Here is a 27,057-nt window from a genome sequence, read left to right as displayed (position 1 = left end):
ACAGTGTATATAGGTTAACAAGAACTGCCACTTTAGATTAACATATACCCCTAATGTGTTTTCTTTTGTTTTGTTGGGTATAAAGTCACACCAACACAATTTTGGTTATACTGTGACTTGCCAGCTTTTCGCAGCGAAGGAAGACCCTAGGTGTATCAAGCATGGGTGGGCACCTGGGCAGAACCAACACAATTTAGGTCATACAGTGACTTGCCAGCTTTTGCGCAGTGAAGGAAGACCCTAGGTGTATCAAGTATGGGTGGGCACCAGGGCAGAACCGACAAAATTTAGGTCATACAGTGACTTGGTAGCTTTTCGCAGTGAAGGAAGACCCTAGGTGTATCAAGCATGGGTGGGCACCTGGGCAGAACCAACACAATTTAGGTCATACAGTGACTTGGTAGCTTTTCGCAGCAAAGGAAGACCCTAGGTGTATCAAGCATGGGTGGGCACCTGGGCAGAACCAACACAATTTAGGTCATACAGTGACTTGGTAGCTTTTCGCAGCGCAGGAAGACCCTAGGTGTATCAAGCATGGGTGGGCACCTTGGCAGAACCAACATAATTTAGGTCATACAGTGACTTGGTTGCTTCTCGCAGCGAAGGAAGACCCTAGGTGTATCAAGCATGGGTGGGCACCTGGGCAGAACCATTTACCTTCCTTCAGAGAGCTGGATGACTTCCTCAAATGAAGAATCCTACATCCAGAGCACAATTTCAAACCCACATTGGTGGTGAAGGACAAGTGATCTAAAGTCAGCAACTTTAACTACTCAGCTATTGAGGCCCCAACCCCAAAAGTGCATCTTCGAGATTGTATAAGCTTAACTAAACCCTTGCATACATTCTTAGTTATGCACAGGACAATCAAAGTGAAACAGACAGACTGACATAGCGTCTGATTACTATTTGTCATGCTTTAGGGCATGAAAATTGCACCAAGGACCAAATCACACTTAGAATGGAATAATTTCAAGAACAACATCATCCAACACGACAGCCCTATTACCATGAAACTAAATAAAACAAGTTACAATTATAGTTAAATTATATGAGTATTTAGGAGTATGAAAATTATTGAAAACACAAGTATGTGAAATAACAGTCATGCTAATGTTCAAAGTACAGTCCAAGTTCATTCGCTCAAACTCACAAAACTCAAGGGAATCTGGTCTTAGTTTAAACTATCCAAGTTACCGTACTGTCATAATGATATAATTAGCTTAAAATTAAGAGATACATATCTGTCACCTTTAAGATGTACAGCATATCTAACCACAGACAGTGTAACCTTTCACTAACTGCCCATATCTTGAGGCGTAAATGTGCAAACAGACTGTCAATAGTTGAAATCTGATTTGCACCTGTAGTGCCTCAGACAACAAGTATTATCTCCAATGTAATTAAATCGTCTGGACCTGAGGTACCATTCGACAGTCCCAGCAATCTTGTTTGAGGATAAAGTAGAACAGTATATATTTTGTAGAGATTTTGATTGGACTGGACACTGAATTCAAGTGAAGGGAGGTATTCGAGCCATATGAGTTCAAGCGAACAGAACTGGACTGCAAAATTGATTGTTGAACTTAAATATCTTGGATACAGCATGCAGACATTCCTTCATTGGTTATATTCAATGGTGGTTATTTCAAAATATTCCCATAACACAGTGGTTATTCCAAAACATAAAACATAACAGGACGATGCAGTAAACATAACACTATCTCCTAGGCAACCAATTACCTGATGGATGTGGAACTTCTGTAGGTGAATAAATATATTGTGATAGTTAGAACTCTTATTCATCTATACTATAACTCATTGGCCAAGTTGGTTTTAGATACTGCAGCAAAAAATAAAATCATGAATTTCTAAGGAGTATCCAGCTTAAAATGTTCTTTCTTTTAAATTTCAGTACTTTCGAACCAAAATATCCCTTCTGTTAAACAATAATTATGTACATGTTCTTGATAAGGTGTCAGAAAAAGAGCGTGTTCATATAGCATCTGTGCTGTAATTCTGTATTAAAATAAGAAGTTTTTAAGAAAAACTAGATTTCAATAACAGAACACAGTGACATATAACTCACAGCCATGAGACATTTCTTGTTAGAATTTCTCTTGCTTTCCATTATGTATATACAGGTTGTGGGTTACCATACATTTAAACTTTGAACCAATTTCAACTGATAATGATTGTCGAGATGTATATATAAACAAAGGCAATTCTATATGCCCTCCAATTTCAAACAGGGCCAACAAATGTGACAAACAGTTCTGACATATGTATATGTAAACAAGAATCAGGTTATACTATTAGGTAACCTATATAACAAGATTTAGACATTACCAGAAGGTCTCCGCCTCTGTGGAAGCTGCGGTGGTGGTCCGACTGTAGATATTGTTTCACGTCTGTTCACTCGCACTCCACGTGGCATATTACCTGGTGACCTAGCTGACTGTGGAGAACCTGCTAAATATAACAATAACGGTTAACCTAGGATAATTGTCAGGTAAGTTTACTTAACACAAGACTTACTGAGACATTGAAAGTCATTAATAATATATATATTGGGAGATAAAAATGATTTTCTTCCTACTTTACAATTCACAGCTCATTAATTGTCAGAATTGTTCAAAATTATCTATTTTTCTTTTCTTTTGGGGGCAGGGGGGAGGGGGGAGGGGGTTAATGTTGCACAGACACAATTATAGGTCATATGGCGACTTTCCATATTTGATGGTGGAGGAAGACCCCAGGTGCCCCTCCGTGCATTATTTCATCATGAGTGAGCACCTCGGTAGAACCACCGACCTTCCGCAAGCCAGCTGGATGGCTTCCTCACATAAAGAATTCAACACCCCGAGTGACGCTCGAACCCACATCAATGAGGGGCAAATGATTTGACGTCATCAACCGTAACCACTCAGCCACGGAGGCTCCTCAAAAGTATCTATGGAACAGCTATAAATTTGAAAATATTTTGCTCTTCATTTTCAACTGCAATTAAACTATCCAACCTAGTTATTTAGTATCGAGAAAAATATACATTAAAATGGCACTTATCCACCACCTCTCTTTAACCAAGTCCTGCATGAAATGTTGGTACCAGAGTTATGGGCCTTATGTCATATGATGTGGGAGATGATCATTTAGGAATAACTGAGATAGAGTGGAAGTGCATCAAAACTTTAACCTGAAATTCTAGTACATTAAAATGGCACTTATCCGCCACCTCTCTTTAACCAAGTCCTGCATGAAATATTGGTACCAGAGTTATGATCCTTGTGCCATATGATGTGGGTGATGATGAGGAATAACTATTTTAAGTTTGAAGGAAATCCATCAAGTAATAATAAAGATAAAGAGAAAAAGCATCGAAACTTTAACCAAACTGCGGATGCAGAAGGACCCTGAAGCTTGGTTGAGTAGGATAGCTCTCCATACTTGAGGTAAAAATGTACCCAAACCCATGTATAACAGTATACCTGATTCAACTAGACACCTGCTTTATTCAGCACAGTTAATCAGTTCCAGATAAGGTCTAAAATAAATTCTTTACTTCCAGTAACATGCTCAAAAAAACTTGAGCTGCTTTTGAGAAAAGCACATGTCTCCCACAAATGCCTAATCATCTCAATAGTTATGTATCTGAGTCAATCAACCATGCACCAATGACTTAGAGTGCGCCCTGTACTGGCACCAATGACTTAAGATTGCCGATACTGGTATGCGATTTTCGGTAATTCAAGGGCCATAATTCTAAAGTGCCTGGGCCAATTTGGCTAGTTATCCAACTTGGCTGAGGACTTATTGACAAACACATTTTGTTCAAATTTGGTGAAGATGGATGAGAAATGTTCGACTTAGAGCCCCCCCCCCCCCACACACACACGAGTAAATCAGAACGTCTCCCACCACAGTGGTGTGGGAGACATAATTAGGGTAGGTAGGTTGGATTTTTTGGGGGGGGGGGGGGAATCTTTTTAAAGTGAGACTTTTCAGAGATTATTTTTGTGTCAAATAATGAATACAAATAAGGGGGTTATGCCTTTAGAGCATCAGTAAGTTGATTTCTAACATCACTGACAATGTTTAAAGCATAAAAAGTGCAGTTTTGCAATTTTTAGTTGAAAAACTTGAAGAAAAAAAACAAGAGCTGTCGGAGGACAGCAACGCTCGACTATTCAACAGCCTTGTCAATTGAATGAATACAAAAGTTGAAAAGGGGCATAATTTTGTAAAATGCAAAGTAAGGTATTGAACCTCTGTACTGCATTCATATCATGACAGTGAACAAGTGTGTGAAGTTTCAATCCTTTCCAATTTGTGATACTGATATACCACTACATACAAAAACTTACAAAAAACTGCTAAGTCAAGGGGCATAATTTTGTAACAAGAGCACCGCCTTGCGGTGCTGACGCTCATCTGATTTTTTTGTGTAATAGAAATATTGTCCTACCCATGATTTCTAAGTCTAAAAAGGGCCATCATTCTTGCAAAAAGCAGGATAGAGTTATGTTTCTGATGTAGAGTGTCCACTTATGATGGTGAAAACTGTTGCAAGTTTTAAAGCAATAGCTTTGATAGTTATGAGAAAAGTTGACTTAAACATAATACTCAACCAAGAAAATGATTTTCTAAGTCCAAAAGGGGCAATAATTATTGCAAAAAGCAGGATGGAGTTATGTTGCTTGCTGTACAGGTCAGCTTATGATGGTGAACAAGTGTTGCAAGTTTCAAAGCAATAGCTTTGATAGTTTAAGAGAAAAACTTGACCTAAACATAAAACTTAACCAAGAAATCTGATATTTTCTAAGTCCAAAAGGGGCCATAAATCTTGCAAAAAGCAGGACAGAGTTATGTTTCTTGCTATACAGGTCAACTTATGATGGTGAACAAGTGTTGCAAGTTTAAAGCAATAGCTTTGATAGTTTAGGATAAAAGCTGACCTAAACATAAAACTTAACCAAGAAAACTGATTTTCTAAGTCCAAAAGGGGCCATAAATCTTGCAAAAAGCAAGATGGAGTTATGTTTCTTGATGTACAGGGTCTGCTTATGATGGTGAACAAGTATTCCAAGTTTCAAAGCAATAGCTTTGATAGTTTAGGAGAAAAGTTGACCTAAACATAAAACTTAACCAAGAAATCTGATATTTTCTAAGTACAAAAGGGGCCATAAATCTTGCAAAAAGCAAGATGGAGTTATGTTTCTTGCTATACAGGTCAGCTTATGATGGTGAACAAGTATTCCAAGTTTCAAAGCAATAGCTTTGATAGTTTAGGAGAAAAGCTGACCTAAACATAAAACTTAACCAGGCAACGCCGACGCCGACGCTGACAACCGCTCAAGTGATGACAATAACTCATCATTTTTTTTCAAAAAATCAGATGAGCTAAAAATGCCAAGTAGAGTTATGGGACCTTCACAGTGCATGTTAGATCATGACAGTGAACAAGTGTGTGAAGTTTCAATCCATTCCAATTAGTGGATACTGAGATATCAGATTACATACAAAAATTTAACCAAAAACTGCTAAGTCGAAAAAAGGGGCATAATTTTGAAAAAAAAAGAGAGTAGAGTTATGGGACTTGCTTAGTGCATGTCAGATCATGATAGTGAACAAGTATGTGAAGTTTCAATCCATTCCCATTAGTAAGTACTGAGATACCAGCTTACATACAAAACCTTAACCAAAAATTTTTAAGTCGAAAAAGGGGCATAATTTTGTAAAAAAGCAAAATAGAGTTATGGAACCTGTGCAATGTAGATCAGTTCATCACAGTGAATAAGTGTGTGAAGTTTCAATTCATTCCCACAAGTGGTTACTGAGTTACCAGCTTACATACAAAACCTTAACCAAAAATTTCTAAGTCGAAAAAGGGGCATAATTTTGTAAAAAAGCAAAATAGAGTTATGGAACCTGTGCAATGTAAGTCAGTTTGTCACAGTGAATAAGTGTGTGAAGTTTCAATCCATTCCCACAAGTGGTTACTGAGATACCAGCTTACATACAAAACCTTAACCAAAATCGGGATGCGGACGCAGACACCGACGCATGGGCGAGTGCAATAGCTCACTATTCTATGAATAGTCCAGCTAAAAATTCTCCAAGGCCATAAAAACATTTAGGGTCAGGCCAAAAATTTAGGGTAGGTCGGGATACCAGAAACAAACAATTTTTTTTATACGCCTAAGGAAATTTATATATGTAACCAAGTAAACAAGACAAATTTACCTGAACTTGCTGCTAAGAGAGGGTCACTCCCAGTCGTGGCTTTACTGCCTTTTAGACCTGGAGACATCTGTAAAAGAAATAAATATCTTACTGTATACTCCTAAATAAATCTACAGTAATTTAGCATTTAACCATTATATTAAGAAGTAAATGTATATAGGAAAACAGTCCGAGAGAAAGCTCCTATTCCATATGGTTTATTTTAATAGCTGAAGGGGAGAAGTCAGAAAGCTGAAGTAACAGTTTTTCAATACATTCATTCCCATTTATCAATTTACATTCAGAAAATGCAAAAATACAGCAATTGTGGCAACTATGAACAAAAGAAGAGATAAATCAAAAACAGGAAAGGGTTAACGGTTCTTGCATTTCCTATCATTGACATCTATCATTAAAACAAAGTCCTATATTTTTTTTATGATGGTTAGTTAAATTTCTATATATCTAACTAAGAACAAGTTCCCTTGATCTAAAAAACAGCTAGGAAAAATGAGAGAAATCCATTCAGAATAATGAACACAACAATTACTTACTTTTCAATGGCACAGAACTTAAGTCAATGTAAGGTGGAACAGATTTTACAATCAACCACTATTTAAAAGTCTTGTCACTAAACAAACCAAACTAATGAATACACAGACAAAAAAGCAAAAAGGGCAACAACTTTAAGACCTCAATCTCACCTGAGCAATGTATGTCAAATCATCAGAGTGAAAAAGTATGTGAAGTTTTTGTATTTTAGACCTAAGCTGGTATCTCTGTAACCACTAACTTGTGGGAATGTATTGAGATGTCACATTCTTGTTCACTCTGATTTGACATATATTGCTCAGGTTCCATAACTCTACTTTGCTTTTTTAAGTTATACCACTTTTTCAACTTATCAAATTTTAGCGTGATCTGTTCTCATTAAGCATTATAAGAGATGAAAGATTTATGTCTTAAAATTGTTGCACCTTTTGCATTTATGTCTTAGACTATGTATTTATTACTGTGACTTTTTTTAGTGACAAAACCTGCATAAATTGCTCCTAACCAATATTTTTTATTATAAATATGACAGCAATATTATTATTTCTAAAAGAAACCTATCACGTCAGTTTAACTCCTTTCAAAGCAAAATATAAGTATTGGTTAATGAACCTCTTCGTGCAGATCAGATCATCACATGGAGCAAGTGAGTGAAGTTCCAATCCATTTTTCAGTAGTGATTAGGAGCTTAAACATAAAATATTAGCCTGATGATGAGACAGACATACAGGTGAGTGCAGTAGCTCTACCTATTTTCCAAACAGTCAAGCTAAAAGTTTATTTCTTCATCATCATCTTCAGTAATCACATCACTCTAGAAGAGTATACTCGCGATTCAGGCTAAAGAATGCTGCATGACAGCAAGTCCATGAGAGAGATTTGAAATTGTATGAGCCATGCCATGATAAAAACCAACATAGTGCGTCTGCGACCAGCATGGATCCAGACCAGACTGTGCAGATGCGCAGGCTGTTTGCGACCAGCATGGATCCTGACCAGACTGTCAGGATCCATGCTGTTTGCTAACAGTTTCTCTAATTGCAATAGGCTTTGAAAGCAAACAGATGGATCCTGACCAGACTGCACAGATGCGCAGGCTGGTCTGGATCCATGCTGGTTGCAAACGCACTATGTTGGTTTTCTCATGGTGTGGCTTGTATATAAGTAACTGCAAGCTGAGCTCTGTATACAAATAGCTAAGCAGCTAAAAGCAAATGACGTATGTATAAGCTATTTCCATTAATGTGTTGCATATAATAAGCTGCAACTGTAGAAATATGCTTTTTACGAAGCTATTCTTTTTATGAAAATATGCGACCTACAAAACACAGTAAAACCTTGGTTCACTGGTATATATTGCACAGTATGTGTTTTTTGCTGAAGAATTCAAGTTGGTAAGTGATGATGAAAACATCCCACGTTGGGAAGTATTAAGAATTTATTAATTCCTGTTTTACAATAAGTAATTTACCTGTGAGAATCCATGAGTGGACAGTAGCATAGAGTGAGGTCTGGAGGGAATGGGTGGGGGAATACTGCTGCTCCCCTCTTCTGGGAAGGGCACGTAACTCCGTCGAGATTTATTCTGAGCAGCTAGGTTAAATGGCAAGTCCTAGAGCATGCATAATTAGAACAGAGAGTAAATATACCAAACACCATAGTCTTGGGTAACATTTTTGAGAACTGTCATGATAAAAAGGTCCATCTTTAGAACAAGCTCCTATTTAGAAACAATATTAATGTTTAAGGTATACAAAAAAAATCATTTTTTACATTTCTCTTTAGTACTCCCTTCACTGAGAATACATCCAAAATATGTATCAGTAAGATACTGTAAAACAATAATTTGTAAGGGACAAACATTCTTAACCCCACCAAGAAGCTCCTGAAGTTTATTCCCAAAGAATGAATACAATTCATACTTCAAATTTGAAATACTAAAATTCAAATCTCAAAGAAATAGCCTTTTTGAAAAAAATTTTTTTGCATTATATGTTCTTGAAAACTTTAACCAGATGGTCCTTGTTGTCATGACAACACACAATTATGTACTGTAAATCCAGTCATAGATATTGTGTTAGTATTTCAATATAATGTAAAGGGATACAAGAGTAGAGGTCAGAGATCACCAATTCAAAAAAGTACAGGGAACTTACTGGGAATGAGGTAAGTGTATACCTGGGAATAAGGTAGCATCTGTGCATTCTAACTGGTCAGTCATGTTAACAACCCAAGATTTTTTTTTTTCAAAATTGAGATTTTTTTTACTGCATTTACTGTATTTTATTATACATTTTTACAAAATTTACTACATTTTATGTGTACTGAAAAAAAGTTTTATTAACCAAATTTCTCCCACCATGCCAAGGATTTAAACAGGGGGTCATCTCATTCACACGAAAATTACTTAAATGAAGTATCACTATTCAGATGTTTTTTGTCCAGTATTTTAGTAGAACTAAGATAGTTCTTGAAAAACATGTTATTAGATATATAAGTTTCAATTTATGGAAGGCTGTACACACCATAATGTTATAATGTAAGTCTATGGGAAAACAATTGGTGCTCTCTAACCTAGATCAGTTTCAACTGAAACAAATTGTAACCTCAGCAGGAGACCAATATGGAAAGAGATATCAGAGCTTTGTGCTGAGGCGACAAATTATAATAACTTTATAGTTGAAATATTTGAAACACTGTCACAGATACAAGTCAGGTTTCTCTTAAACAAAACTGTATATAAAATGTTAGGTCAAGCCGTATATGTAAAGCATTAAGTATAATGTAATAATATATATATATACTGAATTTACAGTAGATGCATACAATAAAAGCATGGCATGTAGACGGAAAACTCAGCTAAGTACGTAAAAGAACGTTTCAATAAAGATGCAGGCAAGTAAAAGTCCAGGGTGAAGAAATGTTCAATGCTTATGTTCCTATGAATAGCCATGTTTAAAAAAACTTCAAATTTCCTTTTTTCTAGACTAAGACACTCACCTGACCTTGACTATTTGGCCTTGAATATATCTCATAACTCACTGTCTAAATGAAAGGTAACACATATATCCTGTGTAAGTTTCATAAAGAAAGCTCTAGAAATAATGTCTTTAGTGTTAATGATATGAAATATGATCATTCTGACCAGTTCAAGGGCCATAACTCAAGTGTTACTGGAGCAATCTTGTTGATTATTAAACTTGACCGAGAGATATGATGGCAAAAGACACAAGCAAGTTTCATGAAAACAGCTCAAGAAATATGCTCTTTGGAGTGTTAACTTAGAGCTCAGAATTCAGAATGAGTTTGAAATGGTTAGGAATCAAAATTAGCTTTGAAAATTTTGTTAAAAAAAAAAGAAGATATCTTGAATGTTTCTATCAAATCTTCTATAACATATTCAAAATACTATATTGTACAAGGGTTAATCCACTGGCAGAAGACAAGTCACTGAAGCTTTAAAAAAGTGTATAAAGAAAAAGAAAACAGTAAAAACCTTAAACAAGTACTTTTATGCATGTGCAGTATTTTATGAAAATATAAAAAAAATATTGCTTACTTATTGAGACACTGACATGCACATAAAGTATAAAATGATGATTGCTGCATGCCACTGGCATTATTGGCGTCAGATACTGACACTAGTCACTAAGCAATAACAAGCCTTAATAAATATAGTAAACTTTAACCTGCCAGGATGACACTATTGTCTTCTCAGTTAACTGCTGAATGATGTATCTTAACCTTCACTATGCTAAACTTCTATAATGAACTTGTCTATCTTCCAATTTGGACAGTACCATTAACTGTTAAAAGGGGTGTTTACCAAAAAGATACTGGCTGAATAGCGAACAGTGCACATCATGATTGGACTGCACTATTTTGGGTGTGGCAAAATGTTGTCAGGGGTTAACTCTGAAGTTCTCTTTATTCAAAACAACACAACTGTAGAAAATATTATTTCCATTAGAGTTCATCTTGATATAAGTTCTATTATAATACAGTAAAACACCGCTCGCTCGAGGTCGCAAGGGGATGAGCAAAATGCTCGAGTTATCCATGGTTTCGAGCGACCCAAACATTGACCAACATACGAAGAAAACTAAAGTTTGTTTTACCAACTGTCATTGGGACCGTTTGCAGAGTAAACGGTGATGCGTAATAATAACATACTTGTGACATTTTTCAAAAACAAACGTATTACAAACGTTATCTATTGATAGACGTTTCAATATATAATTTGTAAATGGCACATGTGAAGAAACAACTAAATTTTTTTTTTATTCATCAACAAGTGCATATCATAATTATCGTCTGAATTTTATGAAACGGCTATATTATTTCCTTCATTTGCATGCAAACAATTGCTGATTAAAATACTAAGATCTCATCACTATCTTCTCGATTCCGCAGACAAGATGCTTTAAGTAATCAGTAACTGATCGATATTTGATCAATAAAACTTTTCTTTAAGATTTTATCAATAATTATTCTCATCATAAGATCAACTATACCGACAAACAAACATTTAAGATAGCCTGGGAATAGACTACGCAATTTCAACGGTGTGTGAAAATGTTTAATTAACCGACACATTCTGACCGCCGAAGGTGTGAAAAATTTTGACACCTCGGCTCGAGTTAGCCAGAAGTAACAAAGAGTAAATTAACACACAGGGACCAGGTGTCATGCTCGAACGATCGAGTTATCGATGCTCGACCCAGCCATGGTAATATCACATAGAAAATAGAAGAAAATCGGCCGGGACCACATGAATTGCTCGAGCGAGCCCGGGTGCTCGAGTCATCGATGCTCGAGCGAGCGGTGTTTCACTGTATCACAATTAATAAATATGATATTACTTCTGGATCAACCCTCGTACAAAGTTTCAAATGAAGCATATTAGTATAGATACAGTTCTAGTAATAGGTGACAAATAAGCAATAAATTCTAAACTGTGCACACTACATGGTTTTAATTCTTGAATAAAATATTTAAGTACTGCTTTCTAGAATATTCCGAAATTACAATAAATTATTTCTCCAAATATCTTCTATTCTGTTAAGAATTGTCTACATTGACTGGTTTCCCACCACCACTACATGTATATAATAACTGGTGTTACTGTAAAACTTACCTCTGGATGTATGACACCCGATGTCTCCTCATCGTGAGAGTAAGTTGATGACCGTCCACTGAAATACAGAAATATATACATGCTTTATATCTCGATCATCTTCCTGTCTGAATGTGTCAAATCATGCTTTATCATGTATTGGACAACCAACAATGCAATATATATGGGCTACTGGTAACTTAACCTTTACCCTGCTAAATTTCTAAAATGTACTGGTCTATCATTCAATTTGGCCTGTACCACTTATGATTCAAAGGGGAGTTCACTGGAAATTGACTGACTGAATACAAACAGTGCATGCAGACCATGACCGTGGAGTCTGACCTTGGTCTGCACTGGTCACAAAGGCAAAATCACCACTAGCAGGCTAAAGGTTAAGCATCATGAGCATTATTTCAGGCATACATAGAACCATCAACTTATTTAAGACAGTATAGAATAGTCTTCTTATATAACAGAAACTAAAAACTTCAAGACACAAGCCAACAATAAACAAGAGCACCGCCTTGCGGGTGCTGACGCTCATCTGATTTTTTTTGTATAATAGAAATATTGTCCTACCCATGATTTTCTAAGTCTAAAAAGGGCCATCATTCTGCAAAAAGCAGGATAGAGTTATTTTCTTGATGTACATGTCCACTATGATGGTGAAAAACTGTTGCAAGTTTTAAAGCAATAGCTTTATAGTTTAATGAGAAAAGTTGACTTAAACATAAATATTCAACCAAGAAAATGATTTTTCTAAGTCCAAAAGGGCAATAATTATTGCAAAAGCAGATGAGTTATGTTGCTTGCTGTACAGGGTCAGCTATATGATGGTGAACAAGTGTTACAAGTTTCAAAGCAATAGCTTTGATAGTTTAAGAGAAAAAGTTACCTAAACATAAAACTTAACCAAGAAATCTGATATTTTCTAAGTCCAAAAGGGCCATAAATCTTGCAAAAAGCAGATGGAGTTATGTTTCTGCTGTACAGGGTCAGCCTATGATGGTGACCAAGTGTTTGCAAGTTTTAAAGCAATAGCTTTGATAGTTTAGGATTAAAGCTGACCTAAACATAAAACTTAACCAAGAAAACTGATTTTCTAAGTCCAAAAGGGGCAATAATTCTTGCAAAAAGCAAGATGGAGTTATGTTTCTTGATGTACAGGTCTGCTTATGATGTGTGAACAAGTATTCCAAGTTTCAAAGCAATAGCTTTGATAGTTTAGGAGAAAAATTGACCTAAACATAAAACTTAACCAAGAAATCTGATATTTTCTAAGTACAAAAGGGGCCATAAATCTTGCAAAAAGCAAGATGGAGTTATGTTTCTTGCTATACAGGGTCAGCTTATGATGGTGAACAAGTATTCCAAGTTTCAAAGCAATAGCTTTGATAGTTTAGGAGAAAAGCTGACCTAAACATAAAACTTAACCAGGCAACGCCGACGCAGACGCCGACGCCGACGCCGACAACCGCTCAAGTGATGACAATAACTCATCATTTTTTTTCAAAAAATCAGATGAGCTAAAAATGAAATTAACCACAATGGCCAAGAGGCCATACCAACTGAAAAACTTTAATGCATAATTATCGAAAAGGAGTTTTCAAAGTATTCATATAAATTCTTTCTGTATTCAAAACTCTCTATTTTCCATGTTTAATAGCAGAAACAGTATTCAAATTATGGGTGTGCTACCTGCTACTAGTGGAACCTGGAGTCCCCGGCCTTTCAGATCCCATACTTTTCAAGCTTACTTGAGAATTGTATGGAGAACCCTGAAAATATAGATAACAGAAGATATCTACATGGTCACCAATTTCAAGAGAATCACAGTCAATTTTGTCAGAAATAAATAAAAACATTACCAGTAGTTTGTGTTAAAACTTCAAGAGAAAGTTTGCCACCTTCTAGCTGTGTAAAACTATACTTGGAGGACATTCAAGTACAAAGTATCATACAATAATCCTAGATTGCTCAAGTTTCACAGTTCAAACAAGTTATCAATTTGATAGAGTCACCAATAAAAAAAAACAGTCTGCCTTAAAAAAAACTGGCCATTAGAGTCAGCAAAGACTCAACATTTTCCATATAAGGAAAACTAAGGTCCACTTCTTTCTCAAATTAATACGATGTCGACTGTATACAGTATAAGCAGAGAGTCATCCAAAGAACATTAAATTTTCTGTGAAACTTATTTCAAATCTGTCCAGTATTTTCGAAAAAGATGGCTTTTGAAAACCTCTGGCAGCCATGTTTTTCGACAAATCCAAATAATATCAGAATTTTATTCGATGGTCAAACAAGGAGCATTTCTGTGAACTTATTTCAAAATAATACCTAGGGGTTTTGGAGGACATGTTGCCTGGACATTTTTATTTTCTATTTTTAGCTCTGGTGGCCTGGCCATAGTTTTCGACAAATCAGAGTGATCTGAATGATCTTGGTACAAAGTCAACCAAGAAGCATTTTTACAAACTTATAGTAATTGCAATAGCAGATTTTGATAGAATATTTTTCTGTTTTAATGTGAAACAAAGTACAACTGTTTAACAACTGTGGATTAAGACCATCAAAGTACATCCAGGCCAAGTTTCATCAACATTCATCTATTTGTGTCCAGGTAAGCTAACAAAAGCAAAGTATCCATCTTAATTATTATTACATGTTCATTTACAGCCCTTTTCATCTTTCTGAATTCTATTTCAAGGTTGTCATGTAATGGTCTCAGCTGGTCTGGTACTAGTCTTCCATGTATCTGCATCCCAGTCTGTAACATTTTCACCTGCAAAATAAAACAATACCCTAGGTATTAAACATCAGTATTATAATATATACATGTATTACAATTAAATGACAGTTATACAACAGTATCTACAAGTATCTACAGCTTATATGAAAATTCTCAAATTAAATCCTTAGCCAAATAAGTAGCAAAATAGAAAAACTTCGAAGCTAAACCAGAAATACCTTCACTGGCTTTCATTAAACAGAAACTTGAAGCTTTGTTTTATCTGTTCATTGAGCAGAAACTTCAAGTTTTGTTTTACCAGTTCATGAAATAGGAACTTCATGTTTTATCTGATCATTAAAAAGAAACTTCAAACTTTGTTTTATCGGTTCATGAAATAGGAACTTCAAGCTTTGCTTTATGATTCTGTTCATTAAGCTTAATTTTATGAGTTCCTGAAATAGGAACTTCAAGCTTTGTTTTGCCTTTTCATTAAACAGAAACTTCAAGCTTTGTTTTATCTGTTCATTAAACACAAACTTCAAGCTTTGTTTTATCTGTTCATTGAGCAGAAACTTCAAGTTTTGTTTTACCAGTTCATGAAATCGGAACTTCAAGCTTTGTTTTATGATTCTGTTCATTTAACAGAAACATCAAGCTTTATTTTACCATCATGAAATAGGAACTTCATGTTTTATCTGTTCATTAAACAGAAACTTCAAACTTTGTTTTGTCTGTTCATTAAACAGAAACTTCAAGCTTTGTTTTATATGTTTGATGGGCAGAAACTTCAAGTTTTGTTTTACCAGTTCATGAAATAGGAACTTCATGTTTTATCTGTTCATTAAACAGAAACTTCAAACTTTGTTTTGTCTGTTCATTAAACAGAAACTTCAAACTTTGTTTTGTCTATTCATTAAACAGAAACTTCAAGCTTTGTTTTATATGTTGGATGGGCAGAAACTTCAAGTTTTGTTTTACCAGTACATGAAATAGGAACTTCAAGCTTTGTTTTATATGTTTGATGGGCAGAAACTTCAAGTTTTGTTTTACCAGTTCATGAAATCGGAACTTCAAGCTTTGTTTTATGATTCTGTTCATTTAACAGAAACATCAAGCTTTATTTTACCATCATGAAATAGGAACTTCATGTTTTATCTGTTCATTAAACAGAAACTTCAAACTTTGTTTTGTCTGTTCATTAAACAGAAACTTCAAGCTTTGTTTTACATGTTTGATGGGCAGAAACTTCAAGTTTTGTTTTACCAGTTCATGAAATAGGAACTTCATGTTTTATCTGTTCATTAAACAGTAACTTCAAGCTTTGTTTTATCTGTTCATTGAGCAGAAACTTCAGGTCTTATATTACCAGTACATGAAATAGGAACTTCATGTTTTACCTGTTCATTAAACAAAAACATCAAGTTTTGTTTTACCAGTTCATGAAATAGGAACTTTATGTTTTACCTGTTCATTAAACAAAAACATCAAGCTTTGTTTTACCAGTTCATAAAATAGGAACTTTATGTTTCATTTTTTTATTAAACAGAAACTTCAAACTTTGTTTTTTTCTGTTCATTAAACAAACAGAAACTTCAAGTTTTGTTTTACCAGTACATGAAATAGGAACTTCATGTTTTATCCGTTAATTAAACCGGAAACTTCAAGCTTTGTTTTACCTGTTCTTTGAACAGGAACTTCATGTTATGATCTTACCTGTTCATGAAGCAGGTACTTCATCTGATCTAGAAATATTGCCTCATCTGCATGGTTTGTCTCAAACTCTTTTGTAAAAAATGCCTGAAATAAAATAATGTTACCTTTCTTACCAAAATCTTAACTGTTTTTACCTGCAGCATCAAGACAACTGAAATACTAAAACTGATTAGAGATGTTTTATTGTCAGACTGGACAAACTAGAACTGTCACAGGAGTGACTCATACCCCTACCATACGGTCTTGTCACAGAAGAATGGCAACCATAAGAAATCTTAAAAATACTTAGTCTTTGGAGTACTTCATCCTGGGCTTCCACATGTAAGTAATACTAGTATAATACTAGTATAGTAATACTAGTAAATATATTAAATCTCTAATATTAGAGATACACTAAAAGTGAATACAAAAAAGTGTCTTACCGACCCATGTTACCACAGAAAAATGTATTTACTTTTTACATAGGACTTATAATAAAAAAGTTAGAAAAATACCTAAAATATTGAAAATCTAAAAATAGGATTTCTAAAAATAGACTTATTCCTGGAATTTAAGGTGAAGAAACCCCATACAAAAGTTAAAAAAAGGTTACTTCCCTTTGGCTCTAAGCCAATCAGAATGAGATATAGTGAAAATACATCAAAATTAACCTTAAATTCTAGGTAAAAGGGGACACAATTCAAGAAAAATTAGTGTCAGAGTTATGCACCTTGTGTCACATAATGTGGGTGATGAGGTGGAACATCTATTTTAAGTCTGAATCAAATCCATTCAGTAGTAACTGAGATATAGTGAAAATACATAAAAATTAACCTTAAATTCTAAGTAAAAAGGGGCATAATTCATGAAAAATTGGTGTCAGAGTTATGCACCTTGTGTCACATGATGTGGGTGATGAGGTGGAACATCTATTTTAAGTTTGAATCAAATCCATTTTGTAATAACTGAGATATAGTTAAAAATACATCAAAATCAACCTTAAATTTAAAGTAAAAGGGGACATAATTCATAAAAAATTTATGTCACAGTTAAGCACCTTATGTCACATGATGTAGGTGGTGTGGTGGAACAACTATTTTAAGTTTGAATCAAATCCATTTAGTAATAACTGAGATATAGTGAAAATACATAAAAATTAACCTTAAATTCTAAGTAAAAGGGGACATAATTCATGAAAACTTGGTGTCAGAGTTATGCACCTTGTGTCACATGATGTGGGCACATGATGTGGGTGATGAGGTGGAACATCTATTTTAAGTTTGAATCAAATCCATTCAGTAGTAACTAAGATATAGTGAAAATACATCAAAATCAACCTTAAATTCTAAGTAAAAAGGGGCATAATTCATAAAAAAAATTGGTGTCAGAGTTATGCACCTTATGTCACATGATGTGGGTGATGAGGTGAAACATCTATTTTAAGTTTGAATCAAATCCATTTAGTAATAACTGAGATAGAGTGAAAAAACAGCAAAATTAACCCTAAATTCTAAGTAAAAGGGGACATAATTCATAAAAACTTGGTGTCAAGAGTTATGCACCTTGTGTCACATGATGTGGGTGATAAGGTGGAACATGTATTTTAAGTTTGAATCAAATCCATTTGGTAATAACTGAGATAATAGATTTCGGGACGCGACGGGACGGGACGCGACGGGACACGACGGGACGCGACGGGACGCGACAAAACTGACTCCTATATACCCCCCTCAAACATGTTTGGTGGGGGTATAATTAGCATCTAGATGATAAGGCATACTGATATGAAATTACTGGCCTGGTTTGATGTATCTGGGTACAAAAACAAATTTTGCTCTTCATATGGCTGCTTGGAAAATGATATTGTAAGCTTTAATAAACAAGAGCTGTCTGTAAGACAGTCAATGCTTGACTATTTGAATTATTGTTCAAGAAGCAGGAATATTACCCTAAATGTTAAAATATCTATAGAGTTTCAATCCAGTATCTGCATTACTTTTGGAGATAGTAACTTGCATGCAAAACTTTGACCAGGAAAGAGGGGCTGAATCTGGCCAAAATACATGTCAGAGTTATGGGACTTGACCCAGTAAGGTTGGTAATAGAGCCAGGAAAAAAAGTTTCAAAGCTATATGCCTTTAAATGATAGCTATATGTACTTGCATGCAAAACTTGAAACAAGGTGTGACACGGATGTTGACAAAGATGCCAGGAAGAGTACAATAGTTCTGATTATTCTCTGAACAGTCAAACTAAAAATATTTTGTTTGTTTACGAAAGCTACTCTGTTATTTAGGCTGCTTGAAAAGTATTCTATATTGCAAAGCATACAGAATTTGACAAGAAATTTATGATATCAAGCGGGTTAGACTTGAATGTTATACTAAATGCTAGAAAATGCTAGCTTTTGTTTTCCTTGTTATTTTACACTGGAGAAGCAAAAAGCCTAACCTCATGATATTTGGCAATGCCTCCCTGTACTGAAGCGGCAATGTTGCCATTCAATTTCATCTCTAGCTGTGAGAAGAACAGTTTTGGATTAAGTTGACATCGTGTGATCAGGATCTGCAGTTCACTGTTGTTCTGTTTCAACTGGTCAATCGCCACACGTATTGGGCACAGCATCTCCATCTCAATACTGGTAACCTCGTACCATCGTAAAATACCTGGGAACTTATAGGTTGTCTTCATCTTTGAACGCTCAATACACAATGTCTGCAATGTCATAACTGGCCAATTAATTACTTTTTCGAAGTATAAGAAATAAAACAAGAGGACCATGATGGTCCTGAATCGCTCACCTGTCCCAACATGACCCAGTTTTGAACTGAGTATGACGTCATTTTTTTCTATTATTTGACATAGTGACCCAGTTTTTGACCTCATGTGACCCAGTTTTGAACCTGACCTAGATATCATCAAGATGAACATTCTGACCAACTTTCATACAGATCCCATGAAAGATATGGCCTCTAGAGAGGTCACAAGGTTTTTTTATTATTTGACCTACTGACCTAGTTATTGATGGCACGTGACCCAGTTTCAAACTTGACCTAGATATCATCAAGATGAACATTCTGACCAATTTTCATGAAGATCCATTCAAAAGTATAGCCTCCAGAGAAGTCACAAGGTTTTTCTATTTTTAGACCTAATGACCTAGTTTTTGACCGCAGCTAACCAAGTTTCGAACTTGACCTAGATATCATCAAGATGAACATTCAGACCAACTTTCATACAGATCCCATGAAAAATATGGCCTCTAGAGAGGTCACAAGGTTTTTCTATTATTTGACCTACTGACCTAGTTTCTGATGGCACGTTGCCCAGTTTCGAACTTGACCTGGTATCATCAAGGTGAACATTCAGACCAATTTTCATGAAGATCTTGTGAAAAATATGGCATCTAGAGAGGTCACAAGGTTTTTCTATTTTTAGACCTACTGACCTAGTTTTTAACCACAGTTGACCCAGTTTCGAACTTGACCTAGATATCATCAAGGTGAACATTCAGACTAACCTTCATACAAATCCTATGAAAAATATGGCCTCTAGAGAGGTCACATGGTTTTTTTATTATTTGACCTACTGACCTAGTTTCTGACGGCACGTGACCCAGTTTCGAACTTGACCTAGATATCATCAAGGTGAACATTCAGACTAATTTTCATAAAGATCCATTCAAAAGAATGGCCTCTAGAGAGGTCACAAGGTTTTTCTATTTTTAGACCTAATGACCTAGTTTTAAACCGCAGCTGACCCAGTTTCGAACTTGACCTAGATATCATCAAGATGAACATTCAGACCAACTTTCATACAGATCCAATGAAAAATATGGCCTCTAGAGAGGTCACAAGGTTTTTCTATTATTTGACTTACTGACCTACTTTTTGACGGCACGTGACCCAGTTTCGAACTTGACCTAGGTATCATCAAGGTGAACATTTTGACCAATTTTCATGAAGATCTTTTGAAAAATATGGCCTCTAGAGAGGTCACAAGGTTTTTCTATTTTTAGACCTACTGACCTAGTTTTTGACCTCATGTGACCCAGTTTCGAACTTGACCTAGATATCATCAAGATGAACATTCTGACCAACTTTCATAAAGATCCCATGAAAAATGTGACCTCTAGAGTGGTCACAAGCAAAAGTTTACACATGGACGCACGCACGCACGGACGCACGGACGACAGACGCTGCGCGATCACAAAAGCTCACACTGTCACTTTGTGACATGTGAGCTAAAAAGTGGAATCCCTGAAAGGTTAAAAGTCTCTTATCAAATCTTATGATTGTGTAAGCTTGTAAAGACCTTAAAGTGGTGCAAACAAAAACATTAAGTGGTACCATAACAATATATGAGCCGTGCCATGGGAAAACCAACATAGTGGCTTTGCGACCAGCCAGCATGGATTCAGACCAGCCTGCACATCCACGCACTCTGGTCAGGATCCATGCTGTTTGCTGTTTCTCTAATTGCAATAGGCTTTGAAAGTGAACAGTATGGATCCTGACCTGACTGCGTGGATGCGCAGGCTGGTTTGGATCTACGCTGGTTGTAAAGCCACGATGTTGGTTTTCTTGTGGCGCGGCTCATATTATGGTTAGGTAGGTATAATGTCATCACTATGTCATCTGTGTTCCTGCAGCAACACTCTAAAGTAACATCAACATCTTCTGTTTGCTAAATTCAATCCATTTTCATAAAACATGTAAGCATATTACAAGCTTTATTAAACAGGACATCGCTTACTGGAAATAAACACTTCTCACTGGAATAATTCCTTAGACTTTGTTTTCTTTCAGCCCCTGAAAATTGTAATATCTATCATATTGGGAAAAATGTAACTGTAAATTTATCTTGCTTCAATTATTTATATCTTTAAACTCCCTATGTCATGGCCTGTTGTACTGGAATGAATGCTGCTGTATGTTTAGCTTGCTTTCATTATTTGAAACTTTAATATTTCTGTGGAATGGTCTGTCGTACTGGAATGAATGTTACTGTGTGCTTACCTTGCATTCATTATTTGGATCTTTAGTGCCTCTGTGGTATGGTCTGTCGTACTGGAATGTATTTACCTCATTGTAATTGTAAAAGTTGCGTATCTCTGGTGGAACCTCTCTACCATGAAACTCCGGCCTATCTGCAGGTATAGGCTTAACAGAACAAATCTGTATATCTATATCTGATGTCAAGGTCTCTTTTTTGTTTTTATGAGAAACAGATTTTCACAACAAGATTTTTCAGTAAAGCCTTAAATCAAGATGACAGACAATGCACAACATCTAGACCAGCTCCCCTCCCTATGCTTGTTCTGTCATATTTCTCATATACATGTATAAGTTTTCTTCATTAAAAGTGGAAGTAACTCCAGCAGGTTGTTTCTATAGTGACAGTTTTATTGCCCCTGCCTCAAAACATTAGCTATCAGATGAAAATGTGCTATTTTAGAGGCTTAAAATTTACTTACAAAATGTTTGCAGTATTTATAAAGAAAATAACCATGCAGCCAGGACGCTAGGCTACACAACATATTATCATAAAAGAATTTCACTTAGTTAGTGTAGCCAATTTCCAAATCTTAAACCTGCCTGGAAGCAACTGACAGCTTTTAAACATTGCCTTTGGGTTGTGGATGAAGTCTTTTGTAAGTTAAACTTCAAACAAAACAACAAGAAGAACAAAAAGACAAGTAACGTATTTCAAGTCTCATATTTTCAAAGCATTAGCATTCTTCTATATCTAAAAAATATTTTATGAATCCCATTATAAATGACCTTCATAGTGGTAGAACTTATGAAGCTTTCTGTTAAGTATTATGTTCTTCAAACTCCAAAGACTTCTAACCCAACCACAACAGAAAACTAAACAAGACCTTTTGCAGACGTTTGAACCTGAAACAAACAACAATTTGGACGAAAACTTCTTCTTTTGACATATAAGCTGATCTCTTTTTATCGACCACATTAGAAATCATCCTGTATAATAAATCTATTATTGCAATGCTAGTGGAAAGTAGACTGTGAAAATAAGGTTACTGTCCCGCAAAGAAAGTCCCCTAAATGAAGGACGTTTGCTATGTTTGATGCCAGAGGAACCATATTTTCTACATGGAATCTTATCTGAAGGACCAGCATATTTTCCAAATAAAGGAAGATACACCAAGATATAAAAAGACCCTACTACTTAGTGTAGTTAAAGGTCAAGTATGGAAGAGGTACTGACATTCTTTATTTTGATGGAATTAAATTATATCAGAAAAAACAGCCCAAGAAACTACATGAACATAAAAGTATAAAGACTTTACTAAATTCAAATTATATTTCTATTTATTGTTTACTTATTTCACTTTTATTTATTTATTATATTTATTTATTTATTATTATAGCAGATGACAATGATAAAGATACATTTTAAGTTTTAAGTCATTATCTTATACTGTACAAAAGTTATATCCAGAAAGCGAAGATTGCCAAAATCTTTAAGTATGAAAGGGGCATATTTCTGTCAAAAATACAATTAGAGTTATGGGGATTGTAACCACACATGCAGATGATAATTATAAAGAAACATTTTTAATTTCAAGTCATTATCTTTTAAAGTACCAAAGATATGTCTATAAACGAAGCTTTCACAAAAAATTAACATGAAAATAATTCCAAGTATAACAACTTGGTGACCTTGACCTTGGGTTTAAAGGGCCCAGCCCCTGCAAATACTTTGTTTGTATGCTGGAAAGTGTTTATGTGAAGTTACAGTAAGATATAAGCAATAGTAACAAAGATATGACAGGAAAACAAAGGTTGCCAAAAAACTTTAACCTTAAAAATAACCTAAGTATAACACCATGGGGACCTTGACCTTGGGTATAATGGGTCCAGCCCCTGCACATACTTTGTTTGTATGCTGGACACTGGTTATGTGAAGTCACAGTAACTGTAAGATATAAGCAATAGTAACAAAGATATGACAGAAAAACAAAGGTTGGCGAAACTTTAACCAAGAAAGTGGGCAAGTAGAATAGCACCCATTTTCTCCAAATAGTGGAGCTAAAAATTGCTTGTACTTTTAAAAGGAAATGCAGGATCTATAATTTGTAAATGATGGATGAGCAGGTTAGCAGGCAGGTGGGTGCACAGGCAGGCAGGCAGGCAGACAGAGGTGGAGAATGAAATGACTTAGACACAATGTCTTTTTTATCAAATTATCATGAAGAACAAAAAATTAATGCCTTGCCCAAATCGAAACTAAAAACATTGTGACCCAGAGATCTGTGCTCTCCCTACTGAGCTAAGCAGGCAAGCCAAAATTTCCCCATCTGTAATATTGTTTTGTGAGGGTGTTTAAGTAGTCATATATAACAGCTGGGTGAGGAAGGATACACTGTTGTTCTCCATTGATGATGTCATCACTTGGAGGGTCATTCTTTGACATGATCTGAGCTGTAGGGAACTCGGCTGTAAGGTGATTCATAATGGTGGCCAATTTCAGACACTCATCCCCACGATATATGAACTGTTTATTCTGAAATATACATGAGGTCAATTAAATTCTGTACTGTACATGTTTGACAAGATACATGGTGCTTCTTCTAGAGCTTTTTACACAAGCTCAAAAGATCAAAAAGTGATCTTTTTAGTATTTCCTGATTTTCAAGGACAGATAATTCAAGATCAAGCACCGGTACCTATGATTTTTAATACGTATTTCTGTTTTAAACTTATTCTCGGTCAGTACACAAAGTTTAAAGAAATTCTGTCTGTAGGAAAATTTTTTGCCTATATACATACAGAAAACTATCAAATGTGTCTTTAAATCTACTAGATACATTTTCTAGGAGACAGTGAATCATAAATACAGCAAGAATACAAAGTCAAATCTTTTAACTATTTGGGTAAATTGATAGTAACCCACCTCTGTTCATAAATAAACTCAACTCTGTTCATTAATAAACCCAACTCTGTTCATTAACTACGAAATCAACGTCAAGGTACATTCTTAATGAAGAACATCTATATGGTAACATACTCACTCTAACAAATGCTGGAAAGCTCTGACCATAATAAGACACTCTATAGTAAGAGGGGTCCTGTCTGGGGTAGAAAGTGTCTGGTTCCCCTTGCTCCTCCCCTGGTACCCCCTCTAAAATCTTCTGGTAAAATGACGCCTGCTGTTTCTGAAAAAGAAAAAAGAAATTTTCTTAAAGATTCATTATAATGTAAAATGCATCAAAGATTTTGTCACGCATTTCTAACCAGTGCAATAAACCTACTTGGTTCATTGGACTTGTCAACTATTCTGATTGTTTTTTTGTTGTTGTTTTTTTCGTAGGAAGAAATCAAACGAACTTGTTAGCCACCACATAAGTTCAAATGCACCTTGGAGACAGTTCATTCTCAAGTAGACTGAGTCATTAACGCCACATCAAAGACAAGGACATGCTCTTATATTCTGCTTACCATTAACATTCCCTATATGGCAACTGAAAACAACATCACAGCAAGTAAGCAACATCACAGAGTTTGATGTTTGATAAAGAAACCTACCAGTATATCACCGAGTTTTTTGTAGTCAAGGTTCCTCTCGTAGTACTCGGCCAGATCCTTACACAGTGGCAGAGCGTATTCCCATACCTGTAACACACGTATCACTGTGTAATGTGACAATTATTTAATTCAGTTCTTTAATCTCTTCTTTCTGTTTCATCATCTTACTAACAGATTTTACAATTAAGTGATACAAAATGCTTAGCTGCAATTAAAGGTCGAATTCATGACAACTGTTTACATTACATAACTATCATTCATAATGTTAAAGGCGTACGCTAGAATTCCCTGTATATGAGATGGGCGAAAATTTTCACAATAACAGAATTTCTTTAAACTTTGGATATTGAAGGACAATCATTTAAGAATAAAAAAAATGCAATAAAAATCATAGGTCACCGGTATCGAAAAAGAGTTATCTGCCCTTGAAAACGGCATTTTGGGGGGAAATGCCGTTTTCAAGGGCAGATAACTCTTTTTCGATACCGGTGACCTATGATTTTTATTGCATTTTTTTGTTTCTTAGATGATTGTCCTTCAATATCCAAAGTTTGAAGAAATTCTGTTATTGGGAAAATTTTCGCACCAAATTCTAGCATACGTCCTTAATTATTAATGAAATTCAGAATATTGATAAAATCTGGACTTAAATTCATTCCAATTCACTGTCATATATTATGACTTAAGTTTAAATGCGTTCTGCATGTTTGATTTGCATAACATCATTTACCTGGAAATCACAGAATAAAGGCTATACATGGCATCCGCGCAGTCTGGTCAGGATCCATGCTGTTCGCTAACAGTTTCTCTGATTCCAATAGGCTTTGAAAGCGAACAGCATGGATCCTAAGCCAGACATTGACCTTAGACAATTAATGTTAGTTTCTTTTTTATCTTACTAGTGGTTGAGACAATTTGGATCATACATGAAATTAAGTTATCTGTCTTTGGACCACTGTGACTCTGGACCTAGTGACTTGGGTTTGCATTTTATGAGTCTTTTTGGTGAGATTAAAAGCTGATTCTATTTTTATGAAAATCTTCCCAGTGGTTAAGAAGATATGAACCAGATACCCTACCTACCTGGCATGAAATTTTTGGTTTCAAGTATGCTGTATTCCTAACCTTTGGCCTTACAGCCACAAGACCATAGGGTCATCTACAGACCACTGGATACTATAATTATGCTGAAGTCTACTGCTGTAGGTTTAAGAGGTCTCGAGTTATTGAAAGAAAACTACTGAAAGTCACAAGGTCACATAACCTTGAAATCTGGCATACTGACACCAAAACAAAAGGGGTCATTTTCATATCACTGCCTATCACCCTATGAAGTCTGACAAATGTAGGTCCAATCCTTTTTTAGTTACTGATCATAAAAAAAAGGACCTACCAACAGATATGTGCAAAACAATATAACTCTTCTTTCGCGGAGCATTATAAATAGTAGTCAGAGCACTAGTTCCCAGGTTTACTTACTTTTCCTTTATCAAAGCAATTTATAATTTGTGTATACAGCATTTCCTTCCTATCTCGTTCCCGTTCCTGTTTATATTTCATCTCCTCGGGAAGATAGCTGTCACTCCAGTTGAGGATTTTTGCATATAACTGCAGCGTGAGCCCAGCCTCGGCATGGTTGCCAGCAACCATGTGCAGCTCGTGCAGTTTGTTGACATATCTGATGTACATCTCTTCTCTATTGATCTCATCTTTGTAGAAATTCTAAATATACAAATCAAAGGATTAGGTTATTGATAATTTGTTATGGCATACCTTGGGAGCAGTGGTTTAATGGATAATGTTTTGATCTTGCTACGTACAGAATATGGATTCACACCCCACCAGGGACACACTATTACACTGAGGATTTTTTTTTTCTAAGAGAAGACTCATGAGTGATTCATAAAAGCTGCAAGCTTCCTTCAAATTAAATATTTATATTACAAGAAATTTCTTGCTTTCTGGAATTAGTAACATTAAAACTATGTTTGCAATCATCATCAAAGTTCCTTCCTCCGTCAAATAGAATTTCATAAATACAATATGTACTTACAAGTATATTAAATGTACAGTGCATACGCTTGTCCCTATTTTCATCTCCATCCACAACTTGCCTGAAAATATACCACAACAAGTATATACTTCCATCATTTCTGACAAAAATAAACAGAGAATAAAATCATGAC

At 35.4% G+C, this 27,057-nt stretch overlaps 1 protein-coding gene across 1 annotated transcript in view; it reads right to left on the bottom strand.

Annotated features, from left to right (window-relative positions):
• LOC123529857 (dedicator of cytokinesis protein 3-like) overlaps positions 1-27,057 on the bottom strand; it is a 213,829-nt gene that overhangs the window by 11,715 nt on the left and 175,057 nt on the right. Inside the window, exons 40-55 of the mRNA XM_053520723.1 lie at positions 26,925-26,985; positions 26,351-26,593; positions 24,872-24,958; positions 24,358-24,501; positions 23,708-23,849; positions 21,338-21,504; positions 18,771-19,034; positions 16,341-16,424; positions 14,559-14,678; positions 13,592-13,671; positions 11,912-11,969; positions 9,775-9,819; positions 8,246-8,386; positions 6,244-6,310; positions 2,350-2,472; positions 1,744-1,761 (exon numbers count right to left, since the gene is read on the bottom strand). Coding sequence (XP_053376698.1) covers positions 1,744-1,761; positions 2,350-2,472; positions 6,244-6,310; positions 8,246-8,386; positions 9,775-9,819; positions 11,912-11,969; positions 13,592-13,671; positions 14,559-14,678; positions 16,341-16,424; positions 18,771-19,034; positions 21,338-21,504; positions 23,708-23,849; positions 24,358-24,501; positions 24,872-24,958; positions 26,351-26,593; positions 26,925-26,985 — 1,844 coding nt within the window. The remainder of the gene's footprint in view (positions 1-1,743; positions 1,762-2,349; positions 2,473-6,243; positions 6,311-8,245; positions 8,387-9,774; positions 9,820-11,911; positions 11,970-13,591; positions 13,672-14,558; positions 14,679-16,340; positions 16,425-18,770; positions 19,035-21,337; positions 21,505-23,707; positions 23,850-24,357; positions 24,502-24,871; positions 24,959-26,350; positions 26,594-26,924; positions 26,986-27,057) is intronic.

This window comes from Mercenaria mercenaria, chromosome 13 (genome assembly GCF_021730395.1).
Source record: "Mercenaria mercenaria strain notata chromosome 13, MADL_Memer_1, whole genome shotgun sequence".
Classification (NCBI taxonomy): Eukaryota; Metazoa; Mollusca; class Bivalvia; order Venerida; family Veneridae; genus Mercenaria; species Mercenaria mercenaria.
Note: the sequence above shows the minus strand (reverse complement) of the source record. Positions and strands in the feature narration are given on the sequence as shown.